The 25037-nt window shown below is 35.4% G+C and overlaps 1 protein-coding gene and 1 non-coding gene across 3 annotated transcripts in view; both read left to right on the forward strand.

Annotated features, from left to right (window-relative positions):
* The window catches only part of AP1G1 (adaptor related protein complex 1 subunit gamma 1), an 82023-nt gene that overhangs the window by 26806 nt on the left and 30180 nt on the right, over positions 1-25037 (forward strand). The window contains exons 3-12 of one of the 2 annotated variants that reach the window (XM_068992788.1): positions 8284-8408; positions 12411-12552; positions 13963-14059; positions 15169-15245; positions 16102-16110; positions 18359-18454; positions 18908-18988; positions 19187-19285; positions 23177-23232; positions 24277-24390. In XM_068992788.1, coding sequence (XP_068848889.1) covers positions 8284-8408; positions 12411-12552; positions 13963-14059; positions 15169-15245; positions 16102-16110; positions 18359-18454; positions 18908-18988; positions 19187-19285; positions 23177-23232; positions 24277-24390 — 896 coding nt within the window. The remainder of the gene's footprint in view (positions 1-8283; positions 8409-12410; positions 12553-13962; positions 14060-15168; positions 15246-16101; positions 16111-18358; positions 18455-18907; positions 18989-19186; positions 19286-23176; positions 23233-24276; positions 24391-25037) is intronic. The other variant, XM_068992787.1, reaches the window with a different exon arrangement.
* On the forward strand, positions 24668-24753 carry LOC138097246 (small nucleolar RNA SNORD71). The gene has a single exon (XR_011146452.1). It is a non-coding gene; the product is annotated as a small nucleolar RNA SNORD71 (small nucleolar RNA).

A 25037-nucleotide genomic window follows, 5' to 3' on the forward strand; every position in this document is an offset into this window, starting at 1 on the left:
ACTATGGAACTGAGAGAGAAAGCTGCTGACCTGGGAAGGCATGATACTGCCATCAGTTGTCTTTTCCATTGGGAATCTCTAATTATGTGGATTAGAGTATGTTTTGATGGTGGTAGTGAGTTTAAAGATTGACTGGGATTAACTGGTAGATTGTGATTGTTCTGTCACACATCCTGGACTATGATGAGTACACGTTTAAGAAAAGTTTACTAAATGTTTTCTAAATTATTTTCTCAGTGCAGTAATATTATAACACTGCCAAGACTGCTGACAGTTGTGTTTAAGTAAAAGAAATTCGATGAATGTGACGTAATGGCATTTAAGGATTTTGTCCTGAACCTCATTCCTTGATAGCTATAGCCACTGTGCAGGTCTGCCTCTTGTTTCACTCCCACACACAAACACATATTTCTTTTTTTTTTAAAAAAAAACACATATTGCTTGATACAGCCAGTCTGGGCATGATATTCTTGGTGATAAGTACTTTCTTCTTTCTACTTTTATACATGGTAAGTAAGGGAGATTGAGTTACAGAGAAGGGTGTAATGGGTTGTTTTTTGATTCTTATGAATGCTATTACATTTTATTTCACTTGAAAATTTAATTGTGTGCTAAGTAGTCTTTCTAAGGAAAAGACTGCAAAATTAAAAGAAAGAATGTGCAATACTAGGTGCAAAGAGAAAAAATACCACCCGTATTTGCATTATTCAATAATAATATTATTAATGTTTTGATGTATTTGTCAGGAAAGATGGCCATCAGTTTATTTTCTGTTCAGCTCACTAACTTCAATGGAAGAATATACCCTCATCATTGAGTTAAAACAAAAAAGTAATGGGATTGAATCTTCCCAGGCTGTCTTGGGTGACTTTTATGCTCATATTGGGACAGGAAATGAGATTAGCCTCTCAAGAAATTCATGATTAAGAGTGGGAGAGCATTAATTCCCCAAAGGAGAATTGAGGTATTAATATCCGAGGAAAAGACCAGCTACGAGGCAGTCAAAAGCAACAGCTGTCTCCTATAAATAAACATTATATGCTTTTGCCATATCAGAAATGGATCTAGGTGGTTATCCATGTAGCATGTGACATAATTAGTTATAAAACAGATAGCTATTCATGTATTCTTGTTGGTTGATTTTAAGTAGACACATTAAGTTAGATAGTCAAGTGGAGGAAAGACTCCTAATCCTTCCACTCAGAGAGTGCTGCTGTTAACATCATGAGAACAGTAGATTTATATACTCCTAAGGCTGTTCTTTAAAGACAAACTCTTGAATTTAAAATCATAGGGTAGACTTTGGTGATATTTCATTTTGTATAGAAACTTTATGTATATGTCTAAGATTCATTTCTGTGACATGTTTAAAAAAATATGTTTTCCGAGTCTATCTAGGTGGCCTTTTTTAAAGAGGAACTACAGAGGTCATATTGAAAGGATTTCGTAGCCATGAGAGAAGGCTGTGATGCCTCAAAATGAGAAAGTTTGAGCTTTAATAAAAGAACAATAATTGGGGACTTCCCTAGTGGTCCAGCAGTTAAGACTGCATGTGTCCCCTGCAGGGAGGTAGGTTTGATCCCTGGTTGGGGAACTAAGATCTTACATGCCATGTGGTGCAGCCAAAAAAAAAAAGTAATAATTGTAGTTGAAATATACCAAATAAGTTTGTATCAATAGTTCATAATAATTAAAAAAATTTGAAAGCGTTGTTGGCCGTTTTTGGAAAATATGAGGGAAATGACTCATTGTTTTGAAAACTGGTAAAGAAAAGGAAAGAAACACTTATCCTGCCTTTTCTATCCAGTAGTTCCTCGTAATTATTGTGAAGTTCTTTCCGAAGGATCTGTTGGTAATCCAATGGTATATGTAGAGAAAGTTGCTCCTTAGAGGAATAGCCCAGCTAATAAATGAAGAAGGGATGGAAGAAGAATTAGAATATTACCATTTTCAACCCCTGATGATCATCAGTGCTGCTGATGTCACAAAAGAGATAAAACCACCAGCAATAATTAAAGGCTCCTGTTAAAAGTTCATATCACCACCTGTGAATTATATTTGCTAAATCAAAACAATAACTGGTAAACGTGAATCTGATCAAGCTTCCTTGTCCATTTAAAAAGAGACATTTGCAAGTGTTCATTGCTGTAGTTTCTAACAGAAAAGTATTGGGAACAGTCTGTATGTCCACAAAGAGAATAGATAAGTTGTATATTCGTACCCTATAGCAGTGAACATGCCTGAACTGGAGCTTCTTGTCTGGATGTAGGTAATGTTCAAAAGATGTTGAGTGAAAAGGGCAGGAATACAATATGATACTTTGTGGAAAGTTTAAAGCATTCAAAAACAGTTGTGTTTTCCATGTATAGCTAAGGACATCTGACAGGACAGTGATCAACAGCAATTTTGAGTTTTGGTTACTCTTGGGATGAAGAGAGGGAACTTAGACCGAGGCAGACTATTACAGAGGGATTTTATTGAATTCATCATACTAAATTTTTAAAAATAAATGGGGTAAAATGTAAAGATTTGTTGAAGCTTGTTGGTGGGTCAAATTTTTGAGTGAAATATTTCATAATAAATTTTCTCAAGAGAAAAAAAAATGGGGTACAATAGGAATGTTAATATGTATTTTCCTCTCAACCAGAGAATGAAAAAACAGGCTCTGGTTCATATAGATTTTATGTTGCCAGTCTATATAGTGGTAAAGCAGTTATAACCTTGTTCTTCAAACACGTGTGTGTGTTTGTAAACTAGAAAGTTATTTCTGAATATTAAAATGAAATAAAAGTAACTTAAAAAGACCTAACCAATCAGTTGCAGATCCATGAATATTTACAATATTTTAATTGCATCTTTTCATCAAGATGAGTGTTCACATCATAAAGCTCAGTGTTAAAAGCAAGTGTCACATGCATTTGACCTTTTGGGAGATTATTCTAAAAGCTGAAAAATGAGTGCAGCTTTTTTAAAAAGGGCAACCAGGTTAAATGTTGATAAAAGGCAGTATTTCTACTTGGTACAGAAAAATGTGACAAAGCCAGAAACTTGGTAAAATTATCCTTTTAAAAATTGTTTTGAAATTCAAAGAAAATTGGAGCATTGAGCCTAGAAAAAGTGTGTAGAAAATTAAGTTGTTAAGTTTTCCCTCTATTCTACTCCCTCCAAATCTACTGTATTTTTTGTAAAGGGGGCAAATAATTTCATTCCCTTAAGGCTTGTTGCTAATGACTGTCTGGAGTTTTGGAATGCTTCTGCTGAGAAAATATTCTGAAAAAAATTCAAGGATCAGCTGGAGAGAATTAGTAGCTATTTGCCTTGAAGACATGGCATGTAGGACAGCTCTTAGGGTGCTGTCTTCCTTGATGTGGCTGTTACCTTAGTGATGAGAAACTCGGCCCAGATTGGTGAAACAACTGGCTTGGGTCTCTTAGCTAGAACCAGTCTTAGACTCAGCTCCTGACTCTGATTTCTTTCTCTTCCACTCTGTGTTATGTACAGAGAGAAACTTTTCTCGAATGTTTTCTTTCAGTTTCTAGCCTGAATTTGGTGTCCTTCCTACCCTGTTTCCACAGTAGCTTGTGCCTGACTGTCATGGTATATATATCATATTTTCTGATAAATATTCAAGTGCTGGTTTTCTTCATGTGTCCTTCTAACAGCGTCACTGAGAATGACTGGCACATTGGTTTGGGCACAGCAGAAACTTACCAAATTAAAGCAAAACCACCAATGACTCAGAACACTTGGAAAGTAAATATAAAAAAAAATCAGTAGCAAAGAGTTGTCACAGTCAGCCCTTTGGGATGATAGTTGGGGAGACAGGGAGAAGGTTGCTGTGGATAAGCAGGTATATTGAGAGTGTTGTTAAGGGAGAAGTTGATAGTAGGTGAGGAATACAAAATAACCCAGCGGAAAAAGCATAGCTTTCGTGGAGTACAGAGATAAGAAAGGAGTGTACTTAACAGGCTCCGACAATAGCAACACAGATACATAGATAGAATAGCACAGTAATTGCTCATTATGATTTTAAGTTATCTTTAAAAGGCTGATTGCTTCCATTTACTGAGTTATATTTGCATAGCGTTCGAAGGCTTTTTCATGAAATGATTCCAAGACTTAAATGCTTTTTTGAAACATATGTTGTTTAACTTTGGAGGGAGAACAAATTATTTCATGTTTTTTTTTTCCCCCCTGTTTAATTATAATGTTATTGTATTAACTTTTTTAACCATAAGTTCTCTTTGTCCTGCAGTTTTTTTCTCCCAGCCCAATATTATTCATCTTTGAAATAAACAATGACAGTTCACTGATGCAAAATTTAAAAGATACAAAAGGATATATGATGAAAACTGTGCTTTCCATCCTCTTCCAGTCACTTAGTTTCCCTCCTTACAGGTGACTTGTGGTATTCATTTCTTAACTATATTTCCAGAGATACTTTATACATCTCCAGGCAATCTACATATATATTCTTACCTCTTCCAAAATTATATTGTAGCATATTGTTTGCACCATCTAACTACTAATCCATCTTGAAGATTAGTCCATACCAGTATATTAAGAGCTTCCTTGTACATATTTTTTGCCCAGCTTTGTTGACATGTTCATGGTAGTAAATCCAGCGTGGTATTCCATTTATGTATGAATCATAATTTATTAAACTGATGTCTTATTAATGGACACTTATTTGCAATCTTACTGTTTAAAGTAATAGTACAGTGGAATAATATCCATTATCTTGCTCACGTGTGAATATAAATGCTTTGTCAGTTCCTAAAAGTGGATTTGTTGAGTCAGAAGGATATGTGTGTTTGTAATGTAGATAGATACAGTCTTTCTTACTACGTCTTGTGCCAGTTTATACTCTGATTACTAATGTCCTTGCACTGTTATAATAACACTTAAAAAAAAATCTTTGTTATTACGTTAAAATGTGATATCTCAGTATGGTTTTGATTTGCATTTCTTTCTCTTTTCTAATAACTTCACTGAATCATATTTTGCATATCATATAACTCACCCTTTTCAGGTGTACAGATCCATTTTTTTTTTTCAGTAAATTTTCCTAGTTGGTTTTGTATTTGTTTTGTGAGGGGATTGAACTTCATTTTGTACTTAAATTATTCTTTTTAGTTTGAACTGTCACTTCATATTCATTGTTGGTCTTTTTAAAAAGTAAGTATAGAATCCTGTTGTATAGGATTTCATGTCTGGGTTGCAAGTAGTTTTTCTAAGTTTGTCATTTGTTTTTACTTTGTTCACAGAGTTTGGGGTAAAAGCAAGAGTTTTCTTTTATCTTGGTGGTGGACTGTTTATGGTGGATTTAAAGGTAGATATGACGGTTAGCTATGTTTCAGGTGGAAGTTTTAGGTAGCTACAAATGAGGAGTAGAAGTACTGGGATGAAGTTGAGGTTGTTGTCTAAGGAATAGATACATTTAATTGGTCACTACTTTTCTTCTGTAACTTATGTGTTTGTTGTGTTTTTAGTGAGGGCTGCTCAAAAATGAATGCCTTCTCCTCACTACCTGCATCCCACTGTGTTCTGCTTCAGTCATTTTCTTTTTCAATATTTGAAAACTTTGTAACAGTCTTAATAATGACACGTGGTGCATTATGAGCTCAGTTGCTGGCCACTGCCACGTAAGTGTGAAGTGTGATCAGAGTCAGTCCTTCACCTGAAGATGTATTTCAGAGACCATTTCCAGTATATAATCATATTTTCCCCTCAAATTTGTCACCTTCAAAAAAAAAAAAAAAAAGCAGCAGCAGCTCATTCTTGAAGCAAAGTCACTGAACCAATGGAGAATATTTAAAAGAAAGAATTTAGTTATTTGTTTCTTTACTTTTACTTTTTCTTTTGGTGTTCAGTTAGTAGTTTTAACAGCTGTCACAAAAAACAGCAAATTGTACTCACTAGTCATTGATGAATTTTGGTCTATCTTAAAACCTGGCTTCCCAGGTGGCTCAGTGGAAGAGAATCCACCTGCCCAGTGCAGGAGCCACAGGAGATTCGGGTTTGATTCCTGTTGCGGGAAGTTCCCCTGCTAGATGAAATGGCAACCCACTCCTGTATTGTTGCCTGGAAAATTCTTTGGACAAAGAAGCCTGGTGGGCTATAGTCTATAGGGTTGCATTGAGTCGGACGCAACTGAGCACGCGATGTGCGCGTGCACACACACTCTTAATCTTGGCCTTTAAAAATATGAAGTAATATTAATGCCTAAAAATGTCCTTCTCATTAGTTCATCTTAATAAAAAAATAGGGGGTGGTTTATTTGTTTAATGCTTGATGTTTGTCAAAAGCGTGATTCAGTAAGGATGATAAACATTTCGGTGATATCTTGATTCTTAGAACATTTTCTTTCACTGTTAAAATATTATTTATAGAATGATTAAGTGAGAAGATTTAAAAGCCTTCAGTTTGAAAAAGAGAAAGGTTTTTCTAATAACATTTTAACTTGTGATTTTCTCATTCACCTCAGCAGTTATTTTTCTGCTGACATTTAAGAATGACTGTAATCATCTACTTCAGAAATTATTCTTTGAAATTTAAATTGTGTAGATAGAAAGAAAGGGTTGTTAGATAATCTTTGTTAATCTCAGAGGCATTTCAGTTTTCCTTGGGATCCTGCTTATTCTCTCTTAGAGGCTTCTTTGACTTGTTCATGATGCTATAGTCATCCCACAACCTTTTGGTGTTTTTAATGTAGGCATATTGAGAGAGCAGTTTTTAAATAGCTCAAGACGGATTTATTTGTAAACTCTTTGACTTTCCTCAATTTGACTTTCATACTTACAGGCAGATTCGTGTGGGAAGTAGTCTCATGAGATCTCACATTGCTATGTACATTGGTCTGCATCTGAGCCCCTTTCCTTGGAATGCGTTGATTCTAAATGCGAGCATAGTTTGAAAAACTCCTCTTAAAGAGTTTTAACTTGTGTATACCCTTTGAAAACCACTGCCCTAGAGGGAATGTTTGGCTTCTTCCTTGTTAGTCAAGATGAAATGATAAAGTATATATCAGTGATTATGAAGTTCAAGAAAGTCTAAGTAGAAAGACAAACTAATTACAAGGACTTTTTTTTTATTGAAGTATTTTTGATTTACAGTATTGTATTTCCAGTGTACAGTGAAGTGATTGAGTTATACGAATGTGTGTGTGAGTATATGTTTCAAATTTGTTTTCATTATGTTAAGATACTGAATATAGTTCCCTCTGCTATACAATAAATGATTGTTGCTTATCTATTTTATGTATAGTAGTTTGTATCTGTTAATTGCTCCTAATTTACCCCTCTCTTTCTCGTCCCCTCTGGTAACCATAAGTTTTCTACCTTGATATGTTTCTATTTTGTAAGTAGATTGATTTGTATTACTTTTTAGATTCCACATGTAAGTGATATCATGTACCATTTGCCTTTCACTTCACTTAATATGAAGTCCATCCATCCATGTGGCTGCTAATGGTAATACTTAGTTCGTTAATACTCTCCTATACACACATGCCTGCGTGTGTGTGCACACACACACACGCACCACAAACCTTAAACGAGTCATCTGTTAATGGGCACATGGGTTATTTCTGTATCTTGGCTATTGTAAATAACTTCATTGATTCTTAAGCTCTGAGGGTTGTGTAAAGAATTATGTAAGAGGAAATTGTATAAAATATTTTAGGTTAATTCTATTACTGAGTTTTCCTGTGGCTTTTTGTTGTTGTTTACTTCTGTTTGATTCCTAAAACCTCTCTTCTTCATAGTTAAAGCCTCAAATGTAGCACTTTTCCACATAATGTTAAAAGTTAGTTAATTGTCCTTCTTTTTTAATTGTACCTTCCATGATGTTTAGGACTGTTTGACACTTGGGTGCATTTCAGTTACTGAGCTTTTGATATTCAAAATAGGAACCAGACATAAAATACACACGTGTTAGCAGCTCATTTAATGTACCCTAGGAATTAAATTAAGAGTAAGGTTTATTAAACCCTTACGATAACACTCCTGTAGTCTGTATGAATATTTAGATCTAACATAAACTTCAGAGATTATTCGGATGGCAAGTACGATAGGGCCTTAACTAGATACTCTATTCCAGAGCTTGATTATTATCATTAAGATATTGAAAGATCTTAAGTCTTTGCCTTTTATTTAGGTGGTTTGATGATATAGGTTATACATATGTACTTTAGTTATCCATTGACTCTGGGTTAAAAACATTGCTCTCCTGATTGTGGTAGCAATTTCTTAATTTCTTCTTCTTTTTTTTTTTAATTTGCAGTTGGAGTGCCTCAAGCTTATTGCCTCTCAAAAATTCACAGACAAACGCATTGGCTATTTAGGGGCAATGCTGCTGTTAGACGAAAGACAAGATGTCCATCTTCTCATGACCAACTGTATCAAGAAGTAAGTCTTAATTTCTTCTAATAACTGCTTTGTTTTTTTAGGTCTTTTTAATAATATGACATCAAAGGCTTCTGTTTATTGATTTTATATTTGCTGTCTAGAATATAATTGAGTTGCTTTTGGTTCTGGAGCTTATATATAAAGAGGCTAAGGAAAGGATTAAAACTTCTGTAGAAAAAAGTAAAACTATAGGGGATAATTTAAATGAAAGCATTGTTGTACATCTTGAGTCATAGCAACTATTTAGCATGAATAAGCATTTGGACTTTGATAGCATAGAAAAAGCATTGGTAAATCTGAGCTTTCTTATCATAGAATTTTTTGAATACCATGAATTATGAGGCATTGTATTTATTAAATAATTACCAATATATTCTGAATGAATACCATTTAAAGGTAAAAAGAGAGGTCTTGCTTGTCAGCAGTCTAATCCCAGATTTCAGTTGCTGACAGTTGTATTTATCCTGTGAGCTTTTGTGCATAAGTCCTTTTTTCTCTAACAGGTGCTTTACTGATTTACTAGTCCAGTTATGCATTTACCTTAGAAACTGAAGAAGCTTGTCATTCTAGAAAAAGTACAAGACCTGCAAGTAGGGAGTTAACAGTTCTTCTCAGTGTCCCTCTTATAATAAATTTCTGTTAAAAAGCTATGAAAGTTCTGATGGCCTTATTCATGTAAGGTTCTTTTTGGTTTGTTTTGGTATGTCTACCAGTTTATCTCCCTTTTTAGATTTCATTTTTAATTTACTTTATTTCTGCAAGTGACAGAAAGAAGCAGGGGTTTATAGGTGATCAGTTTCTAGACATTGAACTCATATTTTCTGTGGTAAATGTTATAATTTAAAATTTCCCAATAATGAAAAGTTTTAAAATGAGAGTTATGATTTGTTTGTAAAAATATAGTGTCTCATTTAAATACATTGACTCTGCAGCTTAATTTGGGAAAATTTTGTTCTTTTTGGCCTTGAAATAAATATTAATAATGAAAATACTAAGTTGCTTCAATTTATTCGACAAACATTGATTGCATACCTGTTGTATGCCAGGAGCTATTGTAAGTGCTGAGGATGGAGAATGAAAAAAGTGAGCAGAAATCTTTGATGTCATGGAGGTTACATTCCAGATGTTTAACATGACTTCATACTCTTATTTTGGATAAGCCTCTGAAAGTTTCTTTAATTTTTGTTCTTACATGCTCTGTTGCCCTTATTACTCAAGCCTTTAATCACATGCTGATAATTTGGCAGTTCTGCCTAGCATCAAGTTTTGAGCAAACTTAAGAATAGGTTTGTAGCTTGATTAAAATGGAAGAATGAGGCATATAGGCAAAGAAGGAATCTGTGTGTATAATGAGACCCAGCCAAGCCCCAAGTGAATTTAGGAGAGAGCTACTGATAGTTGGGAATTGATCTGATACTTCATTTTAAGTTCAGTCAGAGGACTTTGGATCATTCAGTTTTTTTAAATCTTTTAATGAATCATTTTTTTGTTTATTTGTGAGGTTTCTTGCTTTTTGTTTGTATTATAGGGCATCATAGTGTACTTGCAGTTTTTCTGTTTAATGATGGCATCTTTACCTCATTGGTCCAGAAAAACTTTTAAGACATTAATGATCTTGGACGTAAATCTTTAAAAATCAGACACATTATTTTGAGAGCTTGCATTATACAGATATTCTTAATCATTGAAAAATGAATGAAGAGTTAACGAAATATTTTTGGGAACTAGGACCATAATTAAGTTAAAGTTTATTAGTAATTTCTATCTTACCTATTCAAATTAGTAGGAAGTAGCAAGCCTGACTGACACTTTCCTTTTGTTTCTTTTCCTTTCTTTGTTCTTCAGGGATTTATTCATTGGTTCATTAAAAATTATTGTTAATGAAACCTTTACAGTGTTGACAGCAATACATTTTGTTATGAAATATAAGCTATTTTCCAGAACAAAAACAGTTCAGAGAGAAGAATGGCATTATTTTACACTTTTGTAAATATCTTTAATATCTAACCTAATAGAATAGGTTAGATGGTTGTATTTGCTTCTGCATCATTCATTTTCTTATGATTTGGTTGAAATATATGAAGATCTAGGCTTTCACAGATAATGTTTGAAAAAGGAAGAGGGCTTTAATAACCTTTCAGATAACTATGGATAACCTTCCATGATACCATACCAAACTCCACAAGTGGTAGTTTCATTAGGTTAGTATAGAATCTGAAACCATATCAGTGAAGTTTGTTTTTTTGTTATATTGAAACCCATTCATACAATTTGACTCTTTTGCATAGTTTTTAAACATCATGCTTAAGGCATTTGGAGAAAATCGATTCACTGAGTTTTAAAGTATTAATAGACTGTCAGTTTCATGATGGCAATACAAATATTCCAAAATTCTAATTTTCACTTTCAAAGCTTAGGTTTATCATTGGCAACAAATATTGTCACTTGTTGCCCTTGAAGTGATAGGCTTGTTTGGGTTTTCTTCCAGAAAATGTTTGCCAAATAACCACATCTTAATAATTGTTATTTTTCAGGTAAAAATGATGTTCATTTTTAAAACAGCTGGTTCGTAGTTTAGCTTGCAAATGAAACAGATACACAAGTGCTTTTCTATGAGATTGTCCCTTATTTCATTATGCATCAGAAGTATTTCATGCATACTTTCCATTTTGTCACAGAGAATATTAAAAAATGTGCACTGAAGAGTCAAGGTATGAGGGAGTTCCTTGGTGACCTAGTGCTTAGGATTCTGGCCTTTCACTGAAGTGACCCAGGTTCAATCCCTGATCAGGGAACTGAGATCCTACAAGTTGCATGGCGTGACTTAAAAGAGAAAAAGGTCAAGGTATAATTAAGCTAGTCATTTTTTCTTCTTTGTCATGAGTGACTGAACAGCAGACAACAACAAAATGGGGAGTATTAAGTGAAACTGCCTCCCTCCCTTCCTTCTTTCACTGTAACTGTGTGGCAGTGAATTCAGGGACTGGTAATATTTACAGTTTGGTGCCTGATTTGTGCTAATGTGTCTTAGTTTTTCCCATTTGCACTAATAGTGCAATAAAGCTGACAAATAATGAGTTAGTATTGTAAAAGTAGTTTGTATCTCATGGACCCCCTGAAATAGTCCTGGGAACTTCCAGAGATTCTCTATTCACCATTTGAGAACCACTGAACTAAAGGATTTTAACATACTCTTTAGGCTGGTAGAAGTAGCATAAGGTATAATTCAACATAGGAATTCAGCTTCTGCATAGTAAGAGTTGATTATAATATATAAATGCATTTACTGTTTAAACTTTTAATGCTTCAACTTTTCTGAAAATACTTCCTGGCTGGTTTAGAAATAATTTTGTGCAGTAATCAGTGCTTGTTAGAAATAGAATTTTTTGTATCTGTAGTACTACATATTGAGCCTCACTGTAACATCTACCTTAGTTTAAGATGGTTTAATTAGCTGTTTTTTTAGTTATTGTTTTTCTTCTTTTGAATAAATAAAAATTAATATCAAGATTAATACTATACCATAAGATCAAAGATTTTAGAGTGTTTCTGTTGTGATGTTTGTCATCTTAAATGCTCTAGCAGTAGAGATTGTGTTTTCTAAAATTTTTTTTAACATTTTGGTTAATATCTTACTTTTTTGTAGTTAGTAGTAGAGCATATTAAAATCTTAAAAGATAGAGTTGTGCTTCATATTCTGTCATTGCTAGTAAAGAAAGTTCTTTTGGCATTCCATAGATAGTATGTTGTACAGTTTCTGGTACTCATGGTGTTTGGAAACTCTGGGTTGTAAGCATGTAGAACAAACTGTCAGTTTACTGTGTTGTAATTTGTATTAATAATAAGGTTAGAATAAACACTTTTTTTGCAAAAATTATCCTAACATTTTCCTTACGAGAGAAATCATGAATCATTCAGAGCTTTCTCGTTAGATTGTGAAGCTTCTTCATTGGGAGCACTGGGCAGGGCATATTCATTTCTGCCGCCTTCTTTCTTTTGCAGTGATCTCAATCATAGCACACAATATGTACAAGGGCTAGCACTTTGTACCCTCGGCTGCATGGGATCCTCAGAGATGTGCAGAGATCTTGCAGGAGAGGTAGAAAAACTCCTGAAAACCTCCAACTCTTACTTAAGAAAAAAGGTAACTTTCCATGAAATGGAATGTCTGTGTTTGGATTAGGGAGTATTATGGAGAGAAGGCATATTATTCATTTTTGAAAGCGCAAGTGATAACATAACTTTCTCTGTGCAGTAAATGTTTTAAATGACTTTATATGAATCAGTTGTTCATAAGTCAAAATCTACTTTTTATACTAATTTTGGAGGTGATTTTTTTATTGCCTATGCCTTTGTATTAGGGCCTTTGAATCTTGGAAGTGCAGTTCCTTGGGACCTAGATAATTATTAGGGAATGATTTAGAACCTCCTTCCTAAAATTGGTAAATCTAAGTGGAATAGTAATGGAAGACAGCGATCTTATTCTCTTATATGCTTTTGTTAGTATAAATATTCTGTTGTTATTTTATTGCACTTGAATCTTAAAGCCTTCATAAATAAGCGGTATAAAATTTAGGACTCTAGAAGTGAATGACATAAGATCGTCTGATTGTCAATGATTGTGCCTCTGCATTTAATGGTGTGAGACAAAGCTGTTAAAAGGGCCAAGCTGTTTTCCAGGATCATGTGCTGCTAATGATGGCTATAGGCCAAAGCCAGTCCTTTCTCTTAAAGAATGTGTGGGCTGCTCTTGTTCAGAAAGATTACATAAATATTAAATAAAATATCCCTGCAGATTAGGAAAAAATTGTTTTCCTCAATTGTAGCATGGAAAGAATTAGTTGAAATCTTTTCTTATTAATGTACCTAAATTATGATATTCAATTCCAACAAGTGGTAGTTATGATTCCTTTGCGGGGGTCGGGGGAGAGTAACTGAAGTCAGTCTTTGAATGTCCCTTTCTTTCCTGTGAACAAGCTAGGGCCATCTTTTCTTTAGTAGAGATTGGCTAACAAAGAGACTTAACTAAGATACTAAGTAACTTTCAAATGATTTTCTTGATTTCAGTAGATGTTGAATGGAGAAAGTATAGGTATTATTAAAAGTAGCAGCAGATTTAAAGCATCTGCAATATATTTATCTTTCGCCTGCATAGTGTTTTTATAAAACCTTTTGGTTTTCTTACTCAGAAAAACAATGATCACAGACGGAGTCTTTATTTTTTAACTTTGCAAAGCTACAGATAAATTATATTTAGCACAATTGGTAAGCTCGTGTTAACAGATGGTCTGGTTGAAAAAAGTTGTTGTCCACTTATTTGGTAATATATGACCAAAGAGACTGGTGAGTTAGAAGTTCTCATTAATGCAGTAGTATAAATTGGATAGCCCTAACCAATTAATAACTAATAAATCTGATAATAATCAGATCTATACTCCCTTTCTTTTTTCATGTAGGTGAACTGATTGACAAGGTTCTTTTGTTTGTAAGATTGGTTGTCCTGACTTTAATTGAAATAAATCTTCTTTTGTCCTTTTTATGTTTTTTTTTGTAGGCAGCACTTTGTGCTGTTCATGTCATCAGGAAGGTTCCTGAACTTATGGAGATGTTTTTACCAGCAACAAAAAATTTGTTGAATGAAAAGAACCATGGTAATGTGATTTGGATGCACTCATGAAGTACTGAGGGAGAAGGAGAAAGAGAATAGTCTTCAGGCAGTCTTGGCCTCTGTCTCACACAGTGGACTCAGCTTTCTGCTGTGCTTGGACACCTTTTCCAGGAAAGGCCAATGGGTTGAATCTCTCTTCTACTCTCAAATGCTAGTTTTGTAATTAGAGATTGATTCCTTTATAGTAAGCTTGTTTTTCATTTCTAGTCCCCTTTTACTGTATCAAAAATACTATATTACGTAATACTCAGTATAATTGCAAACGATCCAGCCTTATTTTCATGTGTGAAACCTTTTGACTTCTTGGCTTCTTTCTTTATCTCTTTGCCATTGTAGTGTAAAATTTGTGAAACTGTAGGTTACTTGTAACAGGAATTTGTAATGGGTACTCATATATAAAACTTCGGAGGGATTAGATGGAATGAATGTATGTGGCTGTTCTTTACTGAACATTTTATTCTTGTTTTGAATTTAATGAAACATTCTGAGTGAAGAAAATTCTTCTGTCCTAAATGCTAAGAAAAAAAATGGTAACAGGTATTTAATTTGATCAATACCTAGAAGATTCAGAATATATTTGTTGAATAAATGAATGTCTAGGGCACATATTTAGTGTTAAGTATGTGATTCTTTACATTCACTCTTGAACAAGCAAATTTACTTTGTCATTCATGACTATATTTTGTCTGGAAATTTAAAGTCTTAGTAAGATTTTTCTTCTTGAGATATCTTTCAAAAATCAGCTGAGAGGTTACTAAATCTGGAGCAGGTGATATCCAGTTTATGTTGACTGAGCATGTCTTTATGGATATTCTCAAATGGAGAGGCTTGTACATTGAATGTCATTTGTAACCAATTATTTGGCCACATAACTTTAGAATATTCTGATTTGACTGAGATCATCTGTGTTAAATCAGCAGGTATCTATTAATATCTTCTTTGTATTCAGCTCAATGCTTAGATTCTTGGGAGATTAAAAAACAAAAGTAGCAGCTACCTTTTTGGAATTGACCTTCAGAACTGAAAGCCCTGTACTTATGAAACTGAAGAATACAGCCTCATTTTTAGTTTTCACTGGCTCTTTTCTTTCAGGTGTCCTTCACACTTCTGTAGTCCTCCTCACAGAAATGTGTGAGCGAAGCCCAGACATGCTTGCACATTTCAGAAAGGTAGGTGCCATTCTGTATATCTAAGCCTCTCTTGATTGAAATGATTTTCTTAAAGGACATGACTTTCTCACTTAGGAATTTTCTTTTGAAAGAAAGGTATGGAACTGAGTAAAGGCCCTAACCAACCCTTCTGTGTGGTAGGAAGCCTGCTTTAGGTGCGTAAGATCTGGCAGTAGTACAGTGTTTCCCCTTTCATAATGGAAGTCTTCTCTCCTTGGCAGACACACCGATCTCTCCTGTGCTTTGTCTACTGTTTTCACATTGAAGTTAGGAAATGTAACCTAAGGTCGAATTATAAGCAGGAATTGCGTGTGTGTGTGTGTGTATGTGTGTGTGTGCGCGCGCGCTTTAAGGCAGGTGATTCCCCCCCCCCCCGAAGGTGAAAACTGCAAACTGAGATTTGACATTAGCTTTACCTAACCTAGAGTCCCCCTCTGTTCATTTTGTGCTGTGGTGACTCCAGTGGTGGATGTCTCTAGCTTTCTGAAGTCCCTCCCTCCCTTTCTTAGAGCATTCTAGAATGGAAATTTTTGTTTTTTCCACTTACTTTCAGAAGGCACTAGTAAGCAGGACTCAGAGAAAGACTATTTTTTGGGTAATTACATGCATTCAGTTCCTTTTACAGGATGCTGACCACTCTATATATTGGGTTTACTTTGTACTTTAGATCTAACGAAGCTCTAATAGGAGCTCTTTGGGGCGGTGGCGGTGAGGGGGGGGGCGCTTTTTTTTCCTCCTTAGATGATCATGTCTTGATTAAAGTATTATAAAAATAGTATGAGGCCCGTATCTGTCCCTAATGCTTGCTTTGTATGTTTTGTTCCTGTTTTCTGTTTGGAATCCTGCTGTATGTTAGAATGAAAAGGTAAGAATTAACCCTCATTTAGATGGTGCATGCTGGCATTAGGTCCTTAGTAGCTTTTGTGTATCCATCTACAAATGTGACTTAAAAAATATACTAATGCTGAATCTGTGCTTAATACTGTGTTATTTGTCATGGCATTTTTGACTAAATCCTTAGTCCAGATTTTGTCTTGTCACTTAAACTCCTGACTCCACAGTCAGCCTTGGATTTCAGTTGCAGCCTTTCCTGATTTTTAAGCCTCCTCCTCTGCCTTTCCTTTATCTTCACTTGAGAAACTTTGAGCAGTTTCCCAGTGGCATTGGTGATGGCAGTCCAGATCATTTTGGAAACAAAACACCAAACACTGCTTCTTTTTGAAGTAGATACACTTTAGAACCGTGTCTGGGTAACCTCATACTTTAAAAAGCTCAGTATGTACTTCTGAACTTTCAGTTCAGACTTAGAGCTTTAATTTCCTCCTGACTTGCCCTCAATCTTGCCTTGAAGTTTTGGAGTGTTAAAAGATTTTTGAGGTAGAGTGGGTGGGCATCAACTGATTTTCATGGCTGCAGCTTTTCCCTTTGTCATTTTATTTTGTTTGTCTTGTCATCAGTTGCTTTTTTGTCTGAAAAATAAAGCGTGGTTCCAAGAATTTGTATGCTGAACACTTAGAGATATTTGTGCTTTTTGTCCCAGGGTGCTCTTACGTGGTGTGAGCTTAGTAGCTGAAGGAAAAAAGAACTTTTCCAAGACAGAAACCAGATTTAAAAAAATAATGAAGGATGTGTGTAGTACAAAAAAGTAGACCATTGAGAAGTATGCAAGGCGAACTACTTCTTAGTGCAGAGCTTGGTAACTAGATGGTCCCAGTTTTATTACATTTTAAAGCAGTTTATACAGTTATATTATTCTGACTCCTAATTGAATCTGTCCAGAGTTGACAGATTTAATGAGGATTCTGTTTAGAATTTACAGGCCATTGTAAGCTTAGATTTGTTTGAATCTTGGAGTTGTCCAAATTAGATTTTTGTTTAGGTGACTTACGAAGTGCTTAATTCTGGAGTGATACTGCTAAACCTGTTCACACAGATTATGTTGTCTTATATTCAGCAGTAGACTTAGTGTTGTGTTTTGAATGCATTCCTTGGGCCCAGCTTGGCTTTTGTTTCGGTCTTGATCCCCTTAGAGAGGAATCCAGATTCAATGAGAAAAAGATAATTGAGTTGCAGCAAAGTTGGGGCTGTTCTGATTGCCTCCAAGACAGATAAGATTGAGTTTGCTTTGGACAGTTCTTAATGTTAGGTGATTAGAATTGTTTATACAGCTAAATTGAGTTTGTAGTTGGAGATTGGAAAGGTTCTTATTGTGGCAAACATTTTGAAGTGTGGTTTTAATCTTAAATGATTTATCAATGAATTGCAATGAGTAATAGTATTTAAAGCATTTTTAAGTTCAGCTTGGCAATAAAATTGCCTCTGCTGTGTGTCATCAGTCTGTCTAGTGGACAGAGTTAAAAAAAGAAGGGCATTCTGACCATAAGGAATGTATCGTTTCATTAGTAAGATAAGATAGGCAACAAATGTATGATTAGGTCCTGAAATTAAATTTTAGCAAAAATTGTGTCCTATGATTTAAGAATAGGACAAAAACAGCATTCGTGGCCTTGCTGCCTTCCTCAGGGGAAGGAGACAGTTTTTCATGCATCTTTTCCACTTGGTAGGTGTTAGAGACTTGTATTCCCTGTTGTTTATTGAGAAAGGATATAACTGACAATATGTTAAGAGGAGAGAGTTTTTTTTTTTTTCTCTATTTGAGATAATTTGTTTTAAAACTAATTTTCATAAAATTACCGGAGTTTTGGATGTGGTAGCATTTTATATCCACATGTATTGGATAGATTAAAAACAACATGCTTGTGTAACCTAGGTGTGTCAAGTCCCATAGAAGTCCCCACAGGCATCTGTTTTACTCGTTTCTCATAGGCTTTCTGACCTACTGTTATTTGTAGTATCTTTGCATATATAACTCTGGAGTAAAAATGTCTGATTTGGTTTTAATTCCGATAGCATACATACTCCTTGAGTTCTGGGCCAGAATACTTCTAAGTTATGTCTGTGAAACATCAACAATATACTAGGATATTGTATCAGTAGAATTTGCTTGGACTCAGACTCTTGAATCTTTTTTTTCTAAGCCAAGTTAACCTCTGCCTATTCCTGAGAAATTCTTTGATGTTCACTGTTTTTTGATGCATCTCTCTTCCCTGCAGCTTGTGCCCCAATTAGTTCGTATTTTAAAGAACCTCATCATGTCCGGATATTCACCAGAACATGATGTTTCTGGGATCAGTGACCCCTTTTTACAGGTGAGCTTGAAAGAAAGTTTAGGATAAATGATATATTTTGGAATGAATTTTTCCTTCCTCTTATGTTTGTGTCGGGTAGTTTTGGTAGTTAATTGATTAAGCTAATTACATTTATAAATGAATAGTGATGCAATTCTGTATTAGATTAACAGGATAAAATTATATTTGTAATAGTCAAATCATATACCGCATAGAAACGTGATTTTCCAGTGTGATATAGCTCTGCAGGTAATGGTATCCTGTGACTGTGAAGTGTAGGTTGTCTAACAGCTTCATTAAGACATAGAACCATACCTAACTGCTCTAAAGATCATGTTTAAAATTCTTCTGTTTGAATTTTGACCATTTCTATTGGGATCTAAGACTTCATTTAAGTTATATGAATTTCATATCAAGCAAAGTTCCTTTGTGCTAGACAGACTTTGTTGATGTTTGTCATATTTTGCACATTAGGTACGAATTTTGCGGTTATTAAGAATTTTAGGACGAAATGATGATGACTCAAGTGAAGCTATGAATGATATATTAGCACAGGTGAGTAGAACAAAACTTGTGTTTTTGTAAACACTCATTTTAGTATAGCAGGGAGGAGATTGATTGTGATTATATGGAGCAATTTTTATTTGTGTTTTCTCATTGGTGGCTGAAAACAGTCACAAAATGTCTCTTGTTACCTCTGGATGTTTTTTGGAAGCATTGTTTTGTCACGTAACACCTTCTGTATGTTTTCAGGTTGCCACTAATACGGAGACTAGTAAAAATGTAGGAAATGCTATTCTTTATGAAACGGTTTTGACTATCATGGATATTAAGTCAGAGAGTGGACTACGAGTAAGTTTTTAATCTTTACTCTAAACATTTTATTTTAAAATAATTGACTTGGACTTTGGAAATTAACTTTAGGAAAGAATGATGCAGAATGTATGATGTTTTGGTACCTGAAGTATCATTCTCTCCACTGAAGGATTAATGTTGATTATAATAGAAATTGGAAGATTTTACGTATGGTTACAAATATAGATGATGTTGAATGAAGGAACCATTTCAGAATAAGCTTTTGTTTGGAGCCGTGATTTGAGATGGCCTCATTCACTTCAAACAAGACGACAACATATTTGAGTTAATCCATTTTTCTTAATATTTATTTTTATTGAAAAAATGAACACATAAAGAAAAAAAAAATTCAATACAAAATGGTGTCAGTTCAGTTCAGTCGCTCAGACGTGTCTGACTCTTTGTGAGCCCAGGGACTGCAGCACACCAGGCATTTCTGTCCATCACCAACTCCCGGAACTCATCAAACTCATGTCCATTGAGTTAGCGATGCCATCCAACCATCTCATCCTCTGTTGTCCCTTTCTCCTGTCTTCAGTCTTTCCCAGCATCAGAGTCTTTTCAAATGAGTCAGCTCTTTGCATCAGGTGGTCAAAGTATTGGAGTTTCAGCTTCAGCATTGGTCCTTCCAATGACTATTCAGGACTGATTTCCCTTAGGAATGACTGGTTTGATCTTCTTTCTGTCCAAGGGACTCTCAGGAGTCTTCTCCAACACCACAGTTCGAAAGCATCAATTCTTTGGCACTCAGCTTTCTTTATAGTCCAACTCTCACATCCATATGTGACTACTGGAAAAACCATAGCTTTGACTAGACAGACCTTTGTTGGCAAAGTAATGTCTCTGCATTTTAATATGCTATCTAGGTTGGTCATAGCTCTTCTTCCAAGGAGCAAGCAAGCATCTTTTAATTTCATGGCTGCAGTCACCATCTGTAATGATACTGAAGCCCAGAAAAATAAAGTCTCTCACTGTTTCCATTGTTTTTGCATCTATTTGCCATGAAGTGATGGGACCAGATGCTATGATCTTGGTTTTTTGAATGTTGAGTTTTAAGCCAGCTTTTTCACCCTCCTCTTTCACCTCCATCAAGAGGCTCTTTAGTTCTTCTTCGCTTTCTGCCATAAGGGTGGTATCTGAGATTATTGATATTTCTCCCAACAATCTTGATTCCAGCTTGTGCTTCATCCAGCCCAGCATTTCACATGTTATACTCTGCATATAAGTTAAGTAAGCGGCGTGTCAATATACAGCCTTAATGTACTCCTTTGCCAGTTTGTAACCAGTCTGTTCCATGTCTGGTTCTAACTGTTGCTTCCTGACCTGCATACAGATTTCTCAGGAGACAGGTCAGATGGTCTGGTGTTACCATCTCTTGAAGAATTTTCCACAGTTTGTTGTGATATACACAGTCAAAGGCTTTGGTGTAATCAACAAAGCGAATGTTTTTCTGGACTTTTCTTGCTTTTTTCTATGATCCAATGGATGTTGGCAATTTGATCTCTGCTTCCTCTGCCTTTTCTAAATCCAGCTTGAACATCTGGAAGTTCACAGTTCACATACTATTGAAGCCTGGATTGAAGAATTTGAGCATTACTTTGCTAGCGTGTGAGATGAGTGCAATTGTGCAGTAGTTTGAACATTCTTTGGCATTGCCTTTCTTTGAAATTGGAATGAAAGCTGACCTTTTCCAGTCCTGTGGCCACTGCTGAGTTTTCCAAATTTCCTGGCATATTGAGTGTAGCACTTTCACAGCATCATCTTTTAGGAATTCCATCACCTTCACTAACTTTGTTTGTAGTGATAACTTCCTAAAGCCCACATGACTTCACATTCCAGGATGTCTGGCTCTAAGTGAGTGATCACACCATCGTGGTTATCTGGCTCATGAAGATCTTTTTTGTATAGTTCTTCTGTGTATTCTTGCCACCTCTTCTTAATGTCTTCTGCTTCTGTTAGGTCCATACCGTTTCTGTCCTTTATCAAGCCCATCTTTGCATTAGATGTTCCCTTGGTGTCTCTAATTTTCTTAAAGAGATCTCTAGTCTTTCCCATTCTATTGTTTTCCTCCATTTTTTGCATTGATCACTGAGGAAGCCTTTCTTATCTCTCCTTGCTATTCTTTGGAACTGTTCTTTCAAATGGGTATATCTTTCGTTTTCTCCTTTGCCTTTAGCTTCTCTTTTCTCAGCTATTTATAAGGCCTCCTCAGACAACCATTTTGCCTTTTTGCAATTCTTTTTCTTGGGGATGGTCTTGATCACTGCCTCTTGTTCAGTGTCACGAACCTTCCCCATAGTTCTTCAGGCACTCTGTCTATCAGATCTAATCCCTTGAATCTGTTTGTCACTTCCAGTGTATAATCGTAAGGGATTTGATTTAGGTCATACCTGAATGGTCTGGTGGTTTTCCCTACTTTCTTCAATTTAAGTCTGAATTTGACAGTGAGGAGTTCATGATCTGAGCCACAGTCAGCTCCTGGTCTTGGTTTTGCTAACTGTATAGAGCTTCTTCATCTTTGGCTGCAAAGAATATAATCAATCTGATTTTGGTATTGACCATCTGGGGATGTTGGTGTGTAGAGTCTTCTCTTCTGTTGTTGGAAAAAGGTGCTTGCTATGACCAGTGTGTTCTCTTGGCAAAACTCTGTTCGCCTTTGCCCTGCTTCATTTTGTACTGCAAGGCCAAATTTGCCTGTTACTCCAGGTATTTCTTCATTTCCCTATGATGAAAAGGACATCTTTTTTAGGTGTTAGTTCTAGAAGGTCTTGTAGGTCTTCACAGAACCGTTCTGCTTCTTCAGCATTATTGGTTGGGGCATAGGCTTGGATTACTGTGATATTGAATGGTTTGCCTTGCAAACGAACAGAGATCATTCTGTTGTTTTTGAGACTGCAAAACATATATAGAGAGACCATTCTCATTTTAAAAAAGATTGGTACAATATGCATAACATACCCTCTATCATTTTAACCATTTCTAACTTTGTAGTTCAGTGGCATTAAGTAAGTACCTTCACACTGCTGTGTAGCCAACACCCACTGTTCATCTTCAGAACTTTTTAGTTTCCCAAACTGAAACTGTGTGCCCTTTAAACAGTAATTCCCCATTATCCCCTGACCCCAACCCCTGGCAACCACCATTCTACTTTCTGTCTCTGTGGATTTACCTATTCAGGACATGTCACCTAAATGGAATCATATAATATGGGGTGTTTGTGTCTGGTTTATTTCACTTAATATAATACTCTCAGGGTACATACCTGTCATAGCGTGTGTCATGATTCATTCTTTTAAATGGTTGTATAACATTCCATTGTGTGAATGTTCCTTAGTACATTTAGGAAAATTGCTATTAATGAACACTCCTATCATTTGTGATTACAGATAGTGTTGTAGTAGATTTTTGTGCATATGTTCAAGTATATTTGTCAGCTAAATTCCTAGAAGTGAAATTGTTGAAGCAGGGGATATATTTTCATTTTTATGATTTTAATTATTTATTAATTTTTTTGACTGTGTCATGAGACACGAATTAAACTCGTGCCCCCTACAGTGGGCGCTCGGAGTCCTAACTTAACCATCCAGTGAATACCTTATTTTTATTATTTATAGTTATTGCCAAATTTCCCTCCAGTGAAGTTGTACCAATAGTATTTTCCTGCTAGCAATATAAAAACTTGAAAACATTCTTGCAAGTTTTACTGTTGAAATAGAATATGATTTTAAGAGTTTGCCTTCAGAGGTTTTCTTTGGCTAGCAATCTGTAGAAGTGCTGACTAAACTACCACCTTTAAATAGTTTGCACTCATCAGAGGCCAGGAAGTGATTTTAAACAATATAGATGTTTGATTTTCTTAAATTCTTAACCTATGCTATTTTTCTGTAGGTCCTAGCCATAAATATCCTGGGTCGTTTCTTACTGAACAATGACAAGAACATCAGGTAAATAAGCTGAAAAATATCTTGTATTTGGCTATTATAAACTCAGTGTATTCATGAGTGACTTTGCTCAAGAGCACACATGTAGAGTGACATATCTAGAACTTCAACTCAGGATTTTTATTTTTAGTCTCAAGACTGTTTTGATAAGAATTTGAGGATTTGCCTCATGAGTTAACTTTTAGTGCTATTTATGCTTTACCTTTAGGAATCAGCAAACTTTTTCTGTCTGGGAACAGATGGTCTGTATCATAGACTACATGGGCCTTAGGGTCTCTGGCAACGACTCAGCTCTGCCTCTTGGTGTGAAAGCAGCCACAGACTGTGTAAATGATGAATATGGCTGCATTGCAATAAAAATTGATTTACCAAACCGGACAGCAGAGGGCTGTTCTAGGCTTAGTTTGCTGACCCCTGTCAATTAAGAAGAAAAATAGAATATTTCAGTTGCAAACCTAAAAGATGTTTATAAACTCCAGCTACTTTTAAAAAGTGAATGAATTTATCAGTGTAATTTTTTATTCTTTATCATGTTATGATTGAAAAAAAAAAAGTGAAAATAATCATTATGGTACCCTGAATTATCTTCTCCTTTCAGAAGAATTTTTTATACTTGGATGGTAAATTCAAAGTTGTGTAGGGGCAGTTTTGGTTCTGGTGTCAAAAGCAGAGAAAATACAAATGGTAAAATTGAAATAATTTATTCTTGTATTTTGAGGCTCAGGCAGCCTGAAAAGACATACTGTATGCTTATTTTGTTGTGCTATTTGAGAGTTTGGAAGAATCGAGTCCATCACTTTTAGAAGTTTAAATGGACTTGACCATGAATGCAAATCTAAATCCCAGGCTTCTGGTTGCCACAGCTTTTTATTATAACGTTGTTTATGGCTTTACAGCGTTTACATTTTACTAAGTCTGTTGTATCTTTTAAATATTTAACCATGTACAGTTTTCATGAGTCATTGAACATCATCTTTGTCATTAAGCAGAGAACTATCCTGAATTTCCCATTTTAATTCTGTTCTTCTGCAACTTTGTTTCACCCAGATATGTAGCTTTGACATCTTTGTTGAAGACTGTGCAGACAGATCACAATGCAGTACAGAGGCACAGAAGCACAATTGTGGACTGTCTAAAAGATTTGGATGTCTCCATAAAACGGTAACAGACAATTGAAAGTTCTGTGCCCCCCCATCCTCCATCTGATAACTTTGTAATAGAGTTTTGAGAAGGAGAATGTTGACATTTATGTATTCAGTCATTATTTTGACAGAGTAAATCCTTTTTTTGAAAAGGATTGGCAGGGAGAAGTTTAGATCAATGAGAGAGACCAGTAAGGAATACTTAAGTGCACCCTGAAGTTACCCTTGGTTCTTTGTTAAATAAAACAGGTGCAAGTAGGCTGGGCATACGTTTACTCATCAGAGGTACTGTGTTCTGTGTGCTGGAGGATGAAGATATGAAGTGATCCATCGGCTGAGTGTTCTATCACTATGCTGAGACTCGAATGGCTGACAGCACACATTTTCTCGCAGTACTTATGCCCCAAGATACTAGAGGCAGCCTGTTAAAACAGTGCATCTGGGAATGACTTTTAGGCAGCATGTAGGACTTAAAAAAAAACAAACACCTTTTATATTGGAGTATAGCTGATTAACACTGTTCTGATAGTTCAGGTGAGCAGCAGAGAGACTCAGCCATATATATGCATGTATCCATTCTCCCCCAAACTTCTCTGCCATCCAGGCTGCCACATAAAGTTGATGTGGCATACAGTATGACCTTGCTGGTTACCATTTTAAAATACA

Source organism: Capricornis sumatraensis, chromosome 20 (genome assembly GCF_032405125.1).
Source record: "Capricornis sumatraensis isolate serow.1 chromosome 20, serow.2, whole genome shotgun sequence".
In the NCBI taxonomy this organism is placed as follows: domain Eukaryota; kingdom Metazoa; phylum Chordata; class Mammalia; order Artiodactyla; family Bovidae; genus Capricornis; species Capricornis sumatraensis.